Source organism: Natrix helvetica (genome assembly GCF_964273705.1).
Source record: "Natrix helvetica genome assembly, chromosome: 1".
Taxonomy (NCBI): domain Eukaryota; kingdom Metazoa; phylum Chordata; class Lepidosauria; order Squamata; family Natricidae; genus Natrix; species Natrix helvetica.
Genome location: NC_138548.1, coordinates 242,551,020 through 242,568,000, shown reverse-complemented (window position 1 = coordinate 242,568,000; position 16,981 = coordinate 242,551,020). Strand labels below are relative to the sequence as shown.

At 39.5% G+C, this 16,981-nt stretch overlaps 1 protein-coding gene across 1 annotated transcript in view; it reads right to left on the bottom strand.

The window, feature by feature from the left end:
• The window catches only part of DNAH17 (dynein axonemal heavy chain 17), a gene marked incomplete at its 5' end in the record, with an annotated part of 137,252 nt that overhangs the window by 107,570 nt on the left and 12,701 nt on the right, over positions 1-16,981 (bottom strand). The window contains 10 exons of the mRNA XM_081936791.1: positions 93-262; positions 1,243-1,497; positions 2,901-3,083; positions 4,274-4,417; positions 8,336-8,476; positions 9,285-9,388; positions 9,704-9,812; positions 11,942-12,088; positions 13,098-13,293; positions 13,441-13,709. Coding sequence (XP_081792917.1) covers positions 93-262; positions 1,243-1,497; positions 2,901-3,083; positions 4,274-4,417; positions 8,336-8,476; positions 9,285-9,388; positions 9,704-9,812; positions 11,942-12,088; positions 13,098-13,293; positions 13,441-13,709 — 1,718 coding nt within the window. The remainder of the gene's footprint in view (positions 1-92; positions 263-1,242; positions 1,498-2,900; positions 3,084-4,273; positions 4,418-8,335; positions 8,477-9,284; positions 9,389-9,703; positions 9,813-11,941; positions 12,089-13,097; positions 13,294-13,440; positions 13,710-16,981) is intronic.

The window sequence follows — 16,981 nt, the reverse complement described above, 5'->3', positions numbered from 1 at the left end:
GTTGCCTTGAACACACTCCATATTTGGGGAGAGGGAGGAGGAAGGTTTGTGTTATCAGATGCTTGGAAATTGTCAAAATCTTCCAATCCTACCTATTAGTGACATGATTGATGAGGTGCTGCTTGAACATTAAACTCCAGCGTTTGATAGTGTTCAGGAGTGCTTGCTTGAAGGGCCGACAATCACTTTGCAGCCAACCATTGAACACTTTGGTATTATCAAACTTGGATACTTCTTCATAAAGTTTTTCGTATGTATCAATCTAGGAAACAAAACAAAAAAAAAGTTCAGAAAAGAAATGGACCTAGCAGAGGTAGGATTTCTACATAAAACCTTCCTGCTGTCTATCTTTTCTAAGGTAGGCAGCATAAACTCTTTCACTGATGGGCAAAACATAGATGACTGGAGGATAAATGTGTCTTACAAAGTCTGCATTAGTCAACTTCCCATTGAAAAAGGTATGGAAAAGCTATCTTTTCTAGGGACAGAGTGCCCTCTTCCGGTTGTGGATGATTAGCAAAAATACTTTACAAAAGATGAAGAGAAGAAAGCACAGGTACTCAGGACAAAACAGTTCTTAGGTTAAGAAAAAACCACCTGCCATTGGGCATTTGTACAATTTATGTGGTGACCATTATTAAAATGTAAAATTTAGAAGAAACACCAGATGCATATAGAATAGAATGGAATGGAATGGACTGGAATAGAATAGAATTCTTTATTGGCCAAGTGTGATTGGACACATAAGGAATTTGTCTTTTGTGTGTATACTCTCAGTGTACATAACAAGACAAGATACATTTGTCAAGAATCATAAGGTACGGCACTTAATGATAGTCATAGGGTACAAATAAGCAATCAGAAAACAATCAATATAAATCATAAGGATACAAGCAACAAAGTTACAGTCATGCAGTCATAAGTGGGAGGAGATGGGTGATAGGAATGATGAGAATATTCTTATTCAAATCAAAGATAGGAATGAGGCAATAGTCTAAGCATCAAATTTGGGACATTATAAAAGAAAGAGGACTGAACAGGGAGATAGAAAAAGAATGATTGTAATGAAACCACTGAAAGAAGACAGATGACGTACTATTACACACCCTCATTAGCAATGATGTGGCCATTATGGGGTTAGGGAAACGGGGTAGGAGATATCCCCATAATATTGCACTCTATGGTTTAGTCAGATAAAGAATGAGAGTCTCCCTTGACCTATCCACCCCCTCCTCTTCTAACCTGTAGCTGGAATTGCTCAAGAGTGGGTGCAACATGTGGCAAGTACTCCTCCGCGTGAGATTCAAGCTCTTCCTGTGTGAGAGCATGGCCAAAAGTCAGGAAGCGCTGCATGAATTCTTGGGGATCATCCATCCAAAGGTAGGAGTATTTTTCGAAAGAGTCTTGATATTCCTCGCCCTGCTTCATGGCATTCACCACAATGTTAGCCACTTCCTCCCTCATCTCTATTAGTTCTCCATTATCTTCCAAGTCAGTCTGCAAACATCAAGGACAATACTGGCATTAGGCAATTACATAAAGCAGCTAGTTTCCACCTGTTAAAAAAAAAGTCATGTGTTGTATTAAATGAACCTTTATGTATTTGTTCTTAATAATTAGAGTACTGCAGTGCTGCTTCTTTGCTATCTATTGAGAAGGAGCTTGTGTTGCTTCTTTCATAGTGCCTGTCTGTTCCCACATTTTTGTTTTTAACCATAGGAGAAATTTGCAGGAAATCTCTATCTGGGAACAAAACATATAAACCAAATAATGATCATAGGTGGGGGAAAGATCCCTTGGGGCAACAATGTGCATTACCGTACATGAACATGTTGCAATGGTTAATATGTTTTTAATGGTGAAAGGCGGTTTTTTTCAAGATAGCTACTGTGATATAGTGCTGAAGCTGTTGAACTGGGGCAGGGAAGGCCCATGTTCAGGTTCCCACTCAATCCTGGAGCTCACTGCATCACTCTTCACACATTGCTATTTCTTATCCCGGGTCACACAATTATTTTGGGGACAGAATGAAGAATGCCTGCAATACTACCTTCCCGCAGGAAATCATCACCACTATTACCATCATGGTTAGTGAGCTGTCCTTTTGCTCAACCCTTCTCTAAAAAAAAAAAAAAAAGTAAGAGATGTGCACCAGCCCATTAATACCAATTTACAATGCTCGTGATTTGTTGTGCCTGCTTGCTGTTATGCCCATTATTTGCTCTTGTGCCCATAATAGCTGTTGGCCCCATTATTTGCTATTCCTTGGGTGCTCAATTAGCAATTGCTTAAAGAGACATTAGGGACACGGTGGCTCAGGGGCTAAGATGCTGAACTTGTCGATCAGAAAGGTCGGCAGTTTGGCGGTTCGAATCCCTAGTGCCGTGTAACAGAGTGAGCTCCCGTTACTTGTCCCAGCTTCAGCCAACCTAGCAGTTTGAAAGCATGCAAAAATGCAAGTAGAAAAATAGGGACCACCTTTGTTGGGAAGGTAACAACGTTCCGTGCGTCTTCGGCATTTAGTCATGCTGAGTCACATGACCACGGAGACATCTTCGGACAGCGCTGGCTCTTCGGCTTTGAAACAGAGATGAGCACCGCCCCCTAGAGTTGGGAACGACTAGCACATTTCATTTTCAACCCTAGATACATCACTGCATGGTTCTGTCCTCAGAAAGGTATGCAGAAATTGGGGGCTGCATTTAATTATTCTTAAAAATTTAAGCACTGCTCTTCCTTTGCCCCATCAGAAACGATCAGTACTTTGTGTAAAGGCAGGTGGACCTAGTTTGATGCCCTCAAGGCATTTTGAACCAAAGCAAAAATCAACTCTTGCCTGACTGGTTATCCCTTGCCCTAGATTTATTCAGGTGAAAAAAAATCCTTAGATTGGGACTAACCTTATAGTTGTGTTTCCCTTTTGCCAGTCGGGGTATAAGGTTTGCTGTTTCATAGATATCATTCATTAAGTTTTCTACCATTTCCAAAAAACCATGTTCTGCTCCAACTTCCAGCGATGGACGATACCTTAAGTCATCTTTATACAACTCCATCCGTACTTCAAATAACGGGGCAACATTGGCCTGAAAGCACATTGGTGCAGTTTTCATTTGCCAGTTTTCAGTCTCATGTACAAAATTTTTGTTCCCTTTTCTACAAGCTCACTGGACCCTTGGCCCTATCATTATTGCTATAGTCCTATTTCAATGTATAAAGCAGACTTGCTTTCATTGAAGTGATATTAAATCATTTTAAAGAATCTGACAATTTAATCAGCAGGTACATAAAGAAACCAGTATGTTTATGGATTCAAAAGAAAATTATCCCTTTATATCCCTTTCCTTTATTTGCATTTTGAATCATTCTGATTTGTGTTATTCAGATTGGTTGAGAATGGTAATAATAAAATGCAGAACAATTGTAAAACAAGGGAAGAGCAGTAGGGGGGGAGCAGCAGGACATACAGTGCTTGCTCTCCCCACCTCCACAGTTTTCAAAAGAATAGTTCCCATAGGTTTCAGTGGGAGGGGAATATGCATGCAACCCCCTGGAGTCAACAAGAATTGTGGGCCACATAGAAGAGAAGAAGAGCTTTGAACCCAGTAAATCCCAAATTGCTCTTGTATCAGTGTGCCATTTTGAGCACTATTAAACAGCAATTGTATTGCACTGTAGGCTCATTACAAAATATGTGTGCGCTAACAGATCTTGCTTATTTACTTTTACCAGGTAGTGCTCGACTTACCACGGTTCATTTAGTGACTGTTCAAAGTTACAACGGCACTGCAAAAAAGTGACTTACAGCCGTTTTTTCACACTGCACCCCATTGCAGCATTCCCATAGTCACATGTTCAAAATTCAGATGCTTGGCAGCTGACTCATATTTATGACCGTTGCAGTGTCCCAGGCTTATATGATCAACTTTTGTGACTTTCTGACAAGTAAAACTAATGGGGAAGCCAGGTTCACTTAACAACCGCGTCACTAACTTCACAACTGTAGTGTTCATTTAACAACTCTAGCAAGAAAAGTCATAAAATGGGGCAAAATTCACTTAACAAACGTCTCAGCAACATAAATTTTGAGCTATATTGTGGTCGTAAGTTGGGGACTACCTATACTAAGAAAGCCTCTCTGGACACAGAGATTTAATTTATTGAGCTTTGATGCAAACATCTTCAAATTAGTATGCAAGATTGCGCCCATTAATATCTTTGTGTTTCAAAGGTAGTATTAAAGGAAAAAAAGACTTCTGAAACTTCATTTACTTACATCGGCTGCCATGTTGCTGAGTAGAAACTGCAGTGATTTGCGTATAAACTTAAAGTAACCATCTAAGATTATTTCGTCTATATATTCTACATAATGAGACCATATTACAGTTGTCTTGTCAGCCTTGAACGACTCTGCATTTTCCTGGAGATAGAAAAAAAAAATATTTCAGAGAAGCAGTGAATCAGGTTTAATCAGATCCTTTCTGTCAATAGTAATTGCTTTAATGGTCATAAAAAGAGTCACTCAGCAATACTTCAGTAACTAGAATTTACCAGTACACGCATGATATCATTTCCAATATGTATTCAGTAAAGAGAAACGATGGAAGAGAAGTAAGAGATTAAAAACATGCCCACTTTAAGCATATCACATCTCATATGGCTCTGCATCCACACTGATGGCTTGTAGTCCTTGACTTACCACAGTTCATTTAGTGACCGCTCAAAGTTACAATGGCATTGGAAAAAAAGTGATTTATGACTGTCTTTCACCGTTTCAACCTTTCCAGCATTCCCATGATCATGTGATCAAAATTCAGATGCTTGGCAACTGGTTCATATTTAGGACCACTGGTATGTCCCAAAGTCATGTGATTCTGACGAGCAAAGTGAATAGGAAAGCCAGATTCACTTACAACTGAGTTACTAACTTATCAACTTCAATGATTCACTTAACAACTGAGGCAAGAAAGGTCATAAAATGGGGCAAAACGGACTTAACAAATGTCTCACTTAACAACAGAAATGTTGGGCTCAATTGTGGTCGTAAGTTGAGGACTACCTGTATACCATTTTTGTTTTACCATATAGTGCATTTGGGGAATTGTTCCTTCCCTCCTAGACAGGAACTCCTGTAACGTTTCTGTTTTTAAAATAGCATATGCTTCCCTCAGAGCATTGTCTGTATTTTTTAACTGGGGGCGGGGGGGGGCAAGGGGGGAAATGCTGTCAGCTGTACATTGATTTGCAAGACAATTTCTAGATTCGAAAACTGAAGTAGATACCATAATATCAGCATGCTTGGGATAAAACCAGGCCTTCACCTGTCTGCATTTCTGGCAGACTGACCAAAATATGCTAAAAGAGCGTGTAGCATGTGGTATCAGTGTAACAAATTTTATTGTTATGATGAAATACATGAAGGTATTAATGAAGAATAAAAGGAGATAAAGGGTTAGAATCAAAGGTGGTATTCAGCAGGTTATGAGTCTCTCCCTTCCCCCCCCCTCTCTTTCTCTTTCTCTCATCAGGGTTGTGTTTAACCTCGGGGGGCTGGAATGGGCGTGGCCAGGGTGGGCATGGCCAACTCGACATCATGCGTATTGGGGGCACCTGTGGTGGCCCAAGTGCTCTGCCAGCGGAAATGGGCTCATGAGCTCTGTTTTTGGCTGCGACAGCATCCTGCAACCCTCCACCAGCAAAAACCGAGCCTGTTTTCACTGGCAGAGGTATGTGGGCGGGTCCTTCACAGTTTCCAGGTCAGCCCCATAGGCCAGATCTAACCACCCTGTGGGCCACATCTGGCCTGTGTGCCTTGACTTTGACACCCCTGGTCTAGGACATATATGGTTTATAGCAGAGGTGAGTTGCTGCCGGTTCATCCTGGTTTGGCCAAACCGGTAGTGGCGGTGGTGGGAGGCTCCACCCACCTGCCCGGACGCTTCTGCGCAGGTGCAGAAGTATTGCGCGCACAAGCACGAGCGAACTGGTAGTAAACCATTTAGCAACCCACCACTGGTTTACAGGGCCTAAAATTTTACTTTTAGCACTTCCTTATTTGTACATATAGATTAGGTTATGGACATTTAATACAAATCAATCAGTGATGGGTTCCTACCGATTCGGACCAGTTCGGCCGAACCGGTAGTGGTTTGGTGGCCTGGGTCGCTGGAACCGGCAGCAACCCAGGCTTGCCATGCCCCCAAACTGGTTCCCTGGTCTCTTCTCCCATTGCCGGCATGTTTCTGCGCATGCTCAGAACAGTTTTCAGTAAACTGCGCATGCGCAGCAATGCAAACATTTTGTGCACGGGCAAAGCACCCTTTCTCCGCAAACTGGTAGTAAACCGGTTAGGAATCCACCACTGAAATCAGTGTCTTCTTTCTTGGTCATACAGAAGAAGCGACCTGATCTGCAGTGGAAATTTAAGGATCTGAGTAACATGTCTCTAGTCTGGCTTCATGTGAGCAGAAAAAATATGAACAAGAAAAGAGAAATTCCAAATTTATATTGTGAACTTTCTTTGTATTACAATCACTTTTACAAAGTTACTTCAGGAACAGAGCTAGAATGCAAATAACAGCTGAATCCCAGTTGTTAGTGGCCTTCGCTACATGGACAACTGAGGCTGAAATGCATATATTCTCAAAGGCCCACTTAACAAAAACCCAGAAAATACCATGCCTCTGATGCCATTAATGAAACTTAATGGCCCATAAATAAATAAATTGACGCTGTTTGATGCTTATCATGTTCCTTTCATTCATGAAAACAAGTATTTATATGGAAGGTTACAAATTTGACTGATGGAAATGTGAGGCTGAACAAAAATTATTTGGCTGAGGGTGGTTACATATTTAAAAAAACAGATTAAAATCTTTTTACTGTGCATTTTTACTTGAACCTCCTGTGAGTGTGAACTCAATGTTATTCAAGGGTTTATTTTGCAGTTCAATTAGCAGAATAACAGTTATTCAATAGTCTGGACCACTTTTAATGTTTAAGCACACTTTACAGCTACTTGAGTATTTTAAAGTCATTTTGTAAATTGCCTTACAAATCTTCAAAATGAAGACTACAAATGCTCTAAATCAATGACTTAAAACAAATATTGTGGTTTCCTACCACCAAAGCTTTGTATTTCACACATTACAAGGAGTACACATATCTCAAGCTAACAGCCTCAACTGAGCAAAACCCTCCAAAAGTAGCTAGTAATAATATAGTTTCAAAAATAAATATTCATATTATAATGTAGCCAGATAGGGTATAAAGGAAGGATTGAAGTGCAAGAATAATGCACATTCTTTATATACAAAAAATCTCAGATTTAATCCTTGCTGTATCTATGTAAGTTTCATGAAGATTATCTTACCCAATGTAGGGAATACGATGGTCAACACTGAAAGAGGTGAAGTCATAATATAATATGATAAAACAATTTCCTATGTTCCTGAAAGTGTATAAAAACTAGAGCTATTTTGTATTTGCAAAAAATTGGAAAAATGAGAAAATACCAATGCAGGAGGAAGTTATTCGAAAAACAATGGAATGTGCTGAAATGGGTAAATTGACATTTGAAATCAGAGAACAAGAGGATGAACAATTTTTTAAGATTTGGAACTTGCTTTATCAATGGATACAATTACCACAATCTTGAATTGTACTAATAGAATGTGATAGGAGATATTATAAAGACATATTACTTTTATATAGATTTTATAGATTTATAACAATGTAATGGAATATTGGTATATATATATGAATTGAATATTTAGAATATCTTGTTTAAAATGAAGAAATAATAATTGTAGTTGATTATATGAGATACAATGATAAAGATGTATTTATATATATTTGATAGATATTTCTTGATTTTTTAATATAATTGAAAATAATGATATACAAATAATCATTTTTATATGCTGCAAGAAATATTAAAATAAGATAGATGATACTATAAAAATATGTTATTACTTAATAGATTTACAATGATGTAACAGATAGTTAGCCTATATATGAATTTAATCTTTAGAATACATGTTTAAAAGGAAGAAATTATAAGAGTAAATTGAATATATGATTTACAATGATAATCAATGTATTAACTTATAGTGGGTTGATAACTACTAATTTTATATGGAATTGAAAGCGGTGATGCACAAATGTTTGTGACCAAATGACATGCTAAATAGACATGTAATTGATGATATATTTTATGTATGTTTTGCTTGTTTTAAAATAATAAAAAAACTAATTAAAAAAGTGCTATTGACAAACATAATATTCAATAAATAGTCCACATTACTATGAAAACTATCTTTCTCTCACTCCTTCATACCTCCACCATACTCTGGATCTTCTGCCCAGCATCTTTGATTACTGCATAGCGTTTGTTTATATTTGTTTGTCTTCCATCTAGATCAAGAAGGGCTGTCTCTTTGTTGTCTTTCCTTTCAAACAAAGGACTAGCTGACCATTCCTGTAAGAAGAAACAGGATAAGATGAAACTCCTTTAGAGCAGCTGTCAGAAATAAATCCGTAGCCAATGCAATCCTAGGATGCATTAACAGAGGGATAGAATCAAGATCACATCAAGTATTAGTACCACTTCATAAAGACTTAGTAAGACCATATTCTAAGTGTGATCTTACTAACGCTTTATAAAGCGGTCGCCATATTATTAAAAAAAAAGAGGTAGAGACTCTGGAAAGAGTGCAGAATAGAACAACAAAGATGACTAGGGAGCTGGAAGTTAAACCATATGAGGAATGGTTTCAGGAATTTGGTTTATCTAGTCTAGTAAAAAGAAGGGCTAGGGCCCAGGGTGATTTGACAGTAGTGTTCCAATATTTGAGGGGCTGCCACAAAAAAGAGGGGGTCAGCCTATTTCCCAAAGCACCAGAAGACAAGACACAATTGATATAAATTAATCAAGGAGAGAAGCAACCTAGAACTAAGGAGAAATTTCCCAATAGTGAGAACAACTAACCAGTGAAACTGCTTGCCTTCAGAAGTTGTGGAGGCTTTTAAGAAGAGACTGGGCAACCATTTGTCTGAAATGGTGTAGGAGGTTGGACTAGAAGACTTCCAAGGCACCTTCCAAATCTGTTATTCTGTCATTCTATTCTGTTAAAACTAAAAATCAAGGAGCCTCCTTTTTTTTAAAGGAACAGGATAGGAAGTTCTTGTACAGCAGTTGTCACAGATAAATCTGTAGCAGAACAAAATTAAAACTAAAATCAAAGAACCTCCCTTTTTAAAGTGTCTGGTAGCAATGCTTTACTCACTTGCATAAGCTGTCCAATATTCTCCACATTTAATTTGGTTTTTTGAATTCTTGTCTCTAAATCATATAAAACATTTCGCATCTCTTGAATATAATCCATAACATCTGGATGGGTAATGGAAGGGAAACTTAGTTAGTAGCTAGCTAGTCTATCATGTCCCATGGATTTAATATCCAGTTCCCACAATTTTATCGCTGCAATATAATGGCACTAGAAACAAAAGGCCGTAAGAACATAAGAATGGCACTGCTGGCCCTTCTAAGCAAATCGGTTGTCTCTGGTTGTCCTTGCTAGAAAGAGACACAAAAATATTCCTCTCCTGCCACTGCTTCCTGCAACTGATATTTGGAGGCGCACTCTCTCCAGTTTGGAAATAAGGCATTTCAAGGCAGATCCCAGCTTGTAATAGATAAATGTACCTTCATTACTCCAAAACAGATTGGTCTCAGCTTTCTCTAGGCCAACATCAATTTCTTCCAATTCAGTTTTGACTAGAGGAAGTTCTACTGGTAAAATTGTTCTCTTGATCTAAAAAATAGGCAGTTTATTTCAGGATGCATTCTTAGCTCATTTTGTAGATCTATGGTATTGTCTTGATAGTGGCATATTTTATTTTAGTCCTCGAAACTTTTTTGCTTATGCGTAAGTTAAGGGGGGAAATTATTATTATTTTTTGTCAAAAAAAGAGAGGGGACGATGCTATTGTGGTAACTGAGTCCTGCTATAGAAGCATTTGTGGTGGACATTCAGCAAGTTCAAGAAAACCTGTGAAGTTTGCAGAATTATATTATGTTATATTACGTTACGTTACGTTACAAGAGCCGTAGTGGTGCAATGGTTAGAATGTAGTACTGCAGGCTACGTCTGCTGACTGCCAGCTGCCGGCAGTTTGGCAGTTTGATCCTGACCAGCATATGGTTGACTCAGCTTTCCATTCCTTCCGAGGTCGGGAAAATGAGGACCCAGATTGTTGGAGGCAATAGGCTGACTCTGTAAACAGCTTAGAGAGGGCTGTAAAGCACTATGAAGCAGCGTATACAGTAAGTCTAAGTGCTATTGCTTATATGCAATACACATTTTTATTTGCAGGGCTGAATTGTGCTGCTTTCTTATAATCCCCTTATTCACATAATGAATGGATGGATACATGAAATTGCTCCTCATTCTTCCTGACAAAGAAAGATGGGGTATGTCTCTTTATAATCTAATGGAGCTAAGGGTGGGGGGAGGGATTTGTCTTAAAAGGGGTCAGTGGAAGAAAATGGGAAGCTGCTAAGATTATAACAAAAGGCAAGAAGAAGAAAATATGACATTGGGAGACTGTTGTGACAGGATTTGATTACTTCGATCGTCTTCTAGTTCAGGAAGCCTACATAAGAATTCTCTGAGTTGAGTACTTTATTGCCAAATGCCAAGTCAGGGCATTGAAAAATAGCCACACAGGTCTGGATTCTGAATGCCTCTGCGTCACAGAGACAGAGTAGGTGACATTCAAAGAAATAATTTCCTCAAGCTTAGCCTGATGGGAGGCAGATTTCCAAGGATCTGTTGTAATCAAATCCATCATTCTCTGTGTGTTTGGGACAGAGATTCAGCCTCCCTTCCCAACCATCTGAAGTCTGAGAAATGTGCCAAAGTTCCCTAGGCTTGCTTTTTGTGTGTGTGTGTGGGGGGTAGATTTAGCATTTGCTCTGACTACGTGAAACTACTGTGCAAAATGGGGTCCAGGATTATGTCCAAATTAGCATGTCCATATTTATCAATCAAAGTATACTTGATTCCGGTTTTCTGTATTTGGTGGCATAAAATTTAGGTTTGATAATTCTGTTGTGATGGACTGATCATTAGCTAAGGAATGAATTATTATTCAGACCATCACTTACCGTGACTCACAGCTTCTACAGATTAGCAACTAATGAAAGATGGATTTGAATGATTTCTAGTAGATTCCAGACACAACTGAAAGACTGTTTAGGAACTATTAATTGTCTTGAGGCTTATCTGAAAGACAGCAGCTTGCCTAGTTTCTAAGATCCTTGGGAGCTTTTTGTGAACCTCTCATCCATGGAGGGGGCTTTCGCAGTGGTTACTAAATTAAGAATGAAGTGCTAGGGAAGATATATCATTCCTGTTCCACTGATGGGCAACCATGTTTTGATTAAGACAAGCTATTTGGCCTTAAATTGACAAGCTGTTGAAAAAAGATTTGTGTGTGTGTACTATAATTAATGTCTTGCTGATGCCTTTTTCTTTGAATCTTTATGAATCTTAATGCTTTAGTTCCAACTTTATTTTATCTCCATTTTATTGTTAGTCATACTGATCTCTATTGCTAATGAAGGAGTGTGATTTATAATCAGGCAATTCCAGAGGTGGTATTCAGCAGGTTCTGACCAGTTCTGGAGAACCGTTAGTGGACATTTTGAGTAGTTCAGAGAACCAGTAAGTACCACCTCTGACGTCCCCATCTATTGTCTGCCTCCAGAGTCCCAGCTGATCGGGAGGGAATGGAGATTCGGCAGTAACCTTCCCCTGGAGTGGGGAGGGAATGGAGATTTTACAGTATCCCTCCCCTGCCATGCCCACCAAGCCATGCCCACAGAACTGGTAGTAAATTATTTTAAAATCCCACCACTGGGCAGTTCATAAATAAATACCTTATTGTACCAGCCAACAATGAGATCTAAGTTATCCACAAACTTCTGGAAAGTTCCACTCTGAGAGAAAAGGCTGCCAGCACTGTCTGGAATTTCTTTTTGCTGCTGAAAGTTCAGGTACTTGACTTCACGGAGAACAGCTATGAGCTGTATAGGAATGCAGCCATGAGAAATAAGTGATTTTCCAGATATACAGTAGAAAACAAAATTGAACTAAAAATGTGATGGATATGCTTGTAGTACAACAGGAAGTATGTAAATGAACAGGAATGAACCCATCTGGTTTTATCCATTTCTATAATGTTCAAATCCGTTCCACATAAAGCTGTGTGTAGCTAATATGTAAGTCTGATTGCTGTTCATGTGGCTGAGGAAGTTTTCCTTTCAATGCAAAGAACAGCTATAAGGATCCAAAACTGGGGATAATAGTAGCTAAGGCCCATCTCCTCCCATCGCAAGGTTTCAGCCTGCATAAGGAAATCTTCCAGGTTTTACTGAGTAGCAAAAGAATTTGGATAGTCAGTAACCAAATAACGTATCATCTGATGTACCAGTGCAATCAAGGTCCTGTAAAGCTTGAAAGCTCATAAGCAATCTAATCAATGTCATTTAAACAGAATTAATTTCAAAACCCTGTAAGGTTATTCTTTCTGCTATATAACAGACTATCATTTTGGGAAAGATTCTGCTAGGATCAGTCATTGCATACAAAAGAAGCATCATACATAGATGTTGGACCATGCCCATCAGAGGTGGTATTCAGCAGATTCTGACCAGTTCTGGAGAACCGGTAGTGAAAATTTTGAGTAGTTCGGAGAACCGATAAATACCACCTCTGAGTGGCCCCGCCCCCATCTATTCTCTGCCTCCCAAGTCCCCCCAAAAGAATGGGGATTTTACAGTATTCTTTTCCCTGCCACGCCCACCAAGCCATGCCACGCCCACCAAGCCATGCCTACAGAACTGGTAGTAAAAAAAATTGAATCCCACTACTGATGCCCATCATTCCCAGACAGAAGAGTCAATGCTGTCTGAGAATCAGGGGAACAATAGTCCTATATAGCTATAGTCTGCCATTTTGGAGAAGGCTAAAAACTTGCAGTCAAACTGAACATTGAACTGAAATGTTCAGTTTGCTTCCATTTCCTTTACCAACCTCTTTGCTGAAGTTGACACTAATAAGTCTTGTTTCTGGATCTCTGTGGATCAGTGGTTGCTCTAGATTAAACTGGCAGTCTCTATCAACTCTGGCAATCCACTGTGCATAAATTCTTTCACGGTAGCCTTTCAGCAAACGTATCATTTCATCATATTTTCCATATATCAGTTTGGCTTCAGAACCAACCATTACCCTGCAAAGAGGAAAGAAAACCCTCAGTTCCAGAAGGGAAATAGAATTTAATGAACATTAACTTGAACAAAGCTAATAGCTTGTAATTCTACTCCAGGGAAAATGTTACTAAAAACTGGACAGTCAGTAATGACAGGTTGTTACTTACGGATGATCAATGGCATGCAACTCTTTCCTTGGGCCCTGGATTCGTTCCTGGAGTTCTAAAGCCCATTTCAGTTGCCCAGCAACAGGTGGCATATTTTTGCTAATGGGAGGCACATGATCTCCAGTTTGAGTAGCTTCTATCTGGGCATCATACAAAATCTTTGCATTGTCCAATTCAACATTGAACATCTCCAAAAGGGTTGTGTAGTGGGGAGCGGCGTCTGCTTTGATCAATGGTCGTTCCAACAGAGATGAAAACATATGGATTTGCTGGAAAAGAAAAGTGGTACGAATAAGTGTGGATGTGTGAGTGAGTGAGTGTGTTTGTGTATACATATACATATAGGGGATGCATATCCCTTATCTTTCAATATACACCTGCAGAAACTTTTTGAGGTTCTTTAAGCAGTTATTCCTAGCCATGCTTTTTGGTATGCTACTTCATCCCCAATATTGTTTTCTTTTCAAATGACCCCATTCTGTGACTACTAAGCATGTTCAGATCTGTATTAACAGTGCCAGTAAAATTGCTGAGATAAACAACAGTAATTAAGAGAATGATCATGCAAACTTATGTATGCACATTAAGAAGTAAGCGCTGATGATATCAATGACACTGCATGGCAAATGGATAAAGAGGACTGGAATCTTACAGATAACAAAAAGAACCAATGGCCTGTCCCAAATAATATTGATTTCACTGTCTTCTTTTGCGCTGTAGTACGATTTGCAAGGTATTGAAAACATACAAGAAAAGTGTGAACTAAGGTAACCATGGAAGAGATGCAAGGAATGCAACAGCACAAATAACAATGCCTCCATTGTACTATATTCAGAGTGAAAGCTACTATCTGTTTCTTTCCTTGTGCTGCTTGGCTTTTAGGAATCTACTTCCTACACAAAGAAACTGGGATACAACATGTGATTTGTGCAGCATGAATCAAACTATTTGTTCTTTAAAATATATTTCCCCCATTCATGGCAATAATGCTTTATTGTTATCTTATGGTTTTAGCAATTCCAAAATTTTATAGCTATCATAAAAACAATCAGAGTTCAGCCAGGCAATTCCATTTTCAAAAAAATCCAAAAAGGTTCAGCATCATCTTACAAAACTTTTCTCTAATCCAAGTACTAACTCTTTTTGCAACAAATCGTCATTTCTTTTGTTGTCTAACAATATAATGGGGATGAAAATGCTCATAGAAGTATGGGTGAATTGACCTCCGGTTCCGGCGGCTGACGGCAATGGGCAAGCTTTGCTCGCCCCGCGCTTTCCCGGTGGGCTCCCCACTCCTTGGGGGGCACAGGACGCCCCATAGAGGCTCCTGCCAGAGGGGCGGCACCGCGGGGGATCCCCTGGATTGGCGGCAGCCGGGGGGCGCCTCGCTCCAGGCACTGGGGAGCATGATGGGGAGATGCTCCAGCGTCTTCGCTGTGAGGCTGATGGAAGAATAAACGAGCAGAAGGACGCGGCTGCGGTGCGGTGAGGCGAAAACTCCCTTCCATTCCCTTTACCAGTCTGGAGAAATTGCCAGCAGTTTAAACATTTCTTTCAGCTTGGCTGGAGAAGCGCGGCTGGAGGGAGGGGGATTTCCCCCCCCCTCGGACAGGCGGCTTGAAACAATTCTGCTCTCAGCCCCAGGGGAAGGAGGAGGGGGAGAGCCAACCAATGATGTCACGCTCTTATTAAAAGCGATTTTGGATTTAACTCTACAACGCAATGATGATCTGGAAATTTTGGAAACTTTGAAAACTTTGTTATGCCTCTAAACCCGAAGCTGCCAGGGCAAGATGGCACACTTCCGTTGTCTTTATGAACTGTGAAAATTGACTCCACTTTAAAACTTCAGGCTTCCGGTCTTTGTCTCCGTGCTACTCAGATAAATCTCTTGTTGATTGCTACTCTTTGGACTCCCTGGTGTGAAAAACTTTATCTTATTGCCAGTGTAACTAGAAAAATCACCTTCTGCTTGGACCTTTAATCTCCTGGACTCTCCTGGCTGTTCTACCTATCTGACTGATCACTCTCTGTATTGACTGAACTCTTTATTCTACAAACAATGTCTCATAAAAAACCACTTCCTGAGAAGCCTGGCTTTGCTGCCTCTGCCCCAACATCTACAACATCCAGTCCCAGTACACAATCAACGATAACAGCTTTGATGCAACCTGGAACCACAGAGACTGAATTCCAACAAATGTTTCAACAACGTCTACAGGGACAAGAGGAAATAAAAAGACAATTAAAAGAGATGAAAGAAGAAATTAAAGAGAACCAGGCCCAAATTAATAAAAACTCACAGAGACTGGATCTTTTGGAGGGTGGGACGGCTGAGATGAGGGAGGGGATGGAAGGGATGCAGAAGGGGAACAAAGAACTTGACACCCAACAGATGAAAATAGAATTTGAGAGAATGTCCTTTTACCTTAGATTTCAAAATGTGGTGGAGACAGATGATGAAGATATAAGGGACATTATGACAAGTATTTTGGCTGAATACATTCAGAAAGAGAAACAACAGATGGGATGGGAACTAGATCTGGTTTATAGAGTGAACTCAGCCTATGCTAGAATACACAACGTACCCAGGGAGGTACACATTAAATTTCTCAGAAAAAGTACAAGAGATGAAATTCTGAGTGCACAAAGGGGGCAAGCTTTGAAATACCAAGATAGGGAAATAACCATCCTGAAACAGATCCCCAAGAAAGTGAGGGAGAAAAGAAAAAGCTATTCGCAATTAGCGAAGAAACTATACCAGAAGGGGGTGTGGTTCAGATGGCTGATGCCTGAAGGTATGCTAATATTCTGGGAGGACATAAGAGTTAGAATTAATACACCCATAGAGGCGCAGGACTTTATGGAAAAAAATAAAGCTCTCCTAGAAAAACCAGATGATTCTACAACAGACATACAGGACACGGGAGGGGCCGGAGCTCTGGCGGCGGGGGGAGATGGGGCAATACCGAGAAAACTCAGATCACAAAAATGAATAAGAAAATCTGCTTGACATAAATTGTTCGAAATTATTAATTGAACTCATATGCTGACTATATATTACTATTTAGCAATGAATTTTGTGTAAATGTATTTTATGAGTATGGAGGGAGGGGCCACCTACCGCACATCGCAACTGCCAAAATTTGTAACCATTCCACTACCTTTTTCCCTATTATTTTTCAAAAAACCAATAAAACTTTGTTTAAAAAAAAAAGAAGTATGGGTGAATTGATATTTTTGTGCAGGCAAACCCTGCATCATTTTTCAGTGTTTTCCTCAAAAGTATACCCTTGTACCAGTGTTTTTCGACCTGCTAATCAGACAAGAGAGATTTTAAATGTATCAAAAGAACAGCCCATTTCTTGAAACTGTATTTTACTGATGATGGAATATATTATGAACACATTTACATACATTTCAAATCTGTATTAATTTCTGATAAATCTTTTTAAATCCTAATTATAATTAGTTGGAAGCAGTGAGATTTCATGTACCCATTTCTTGCTCCCAGGATCTTGATCTGGACTTTTAATAAAAT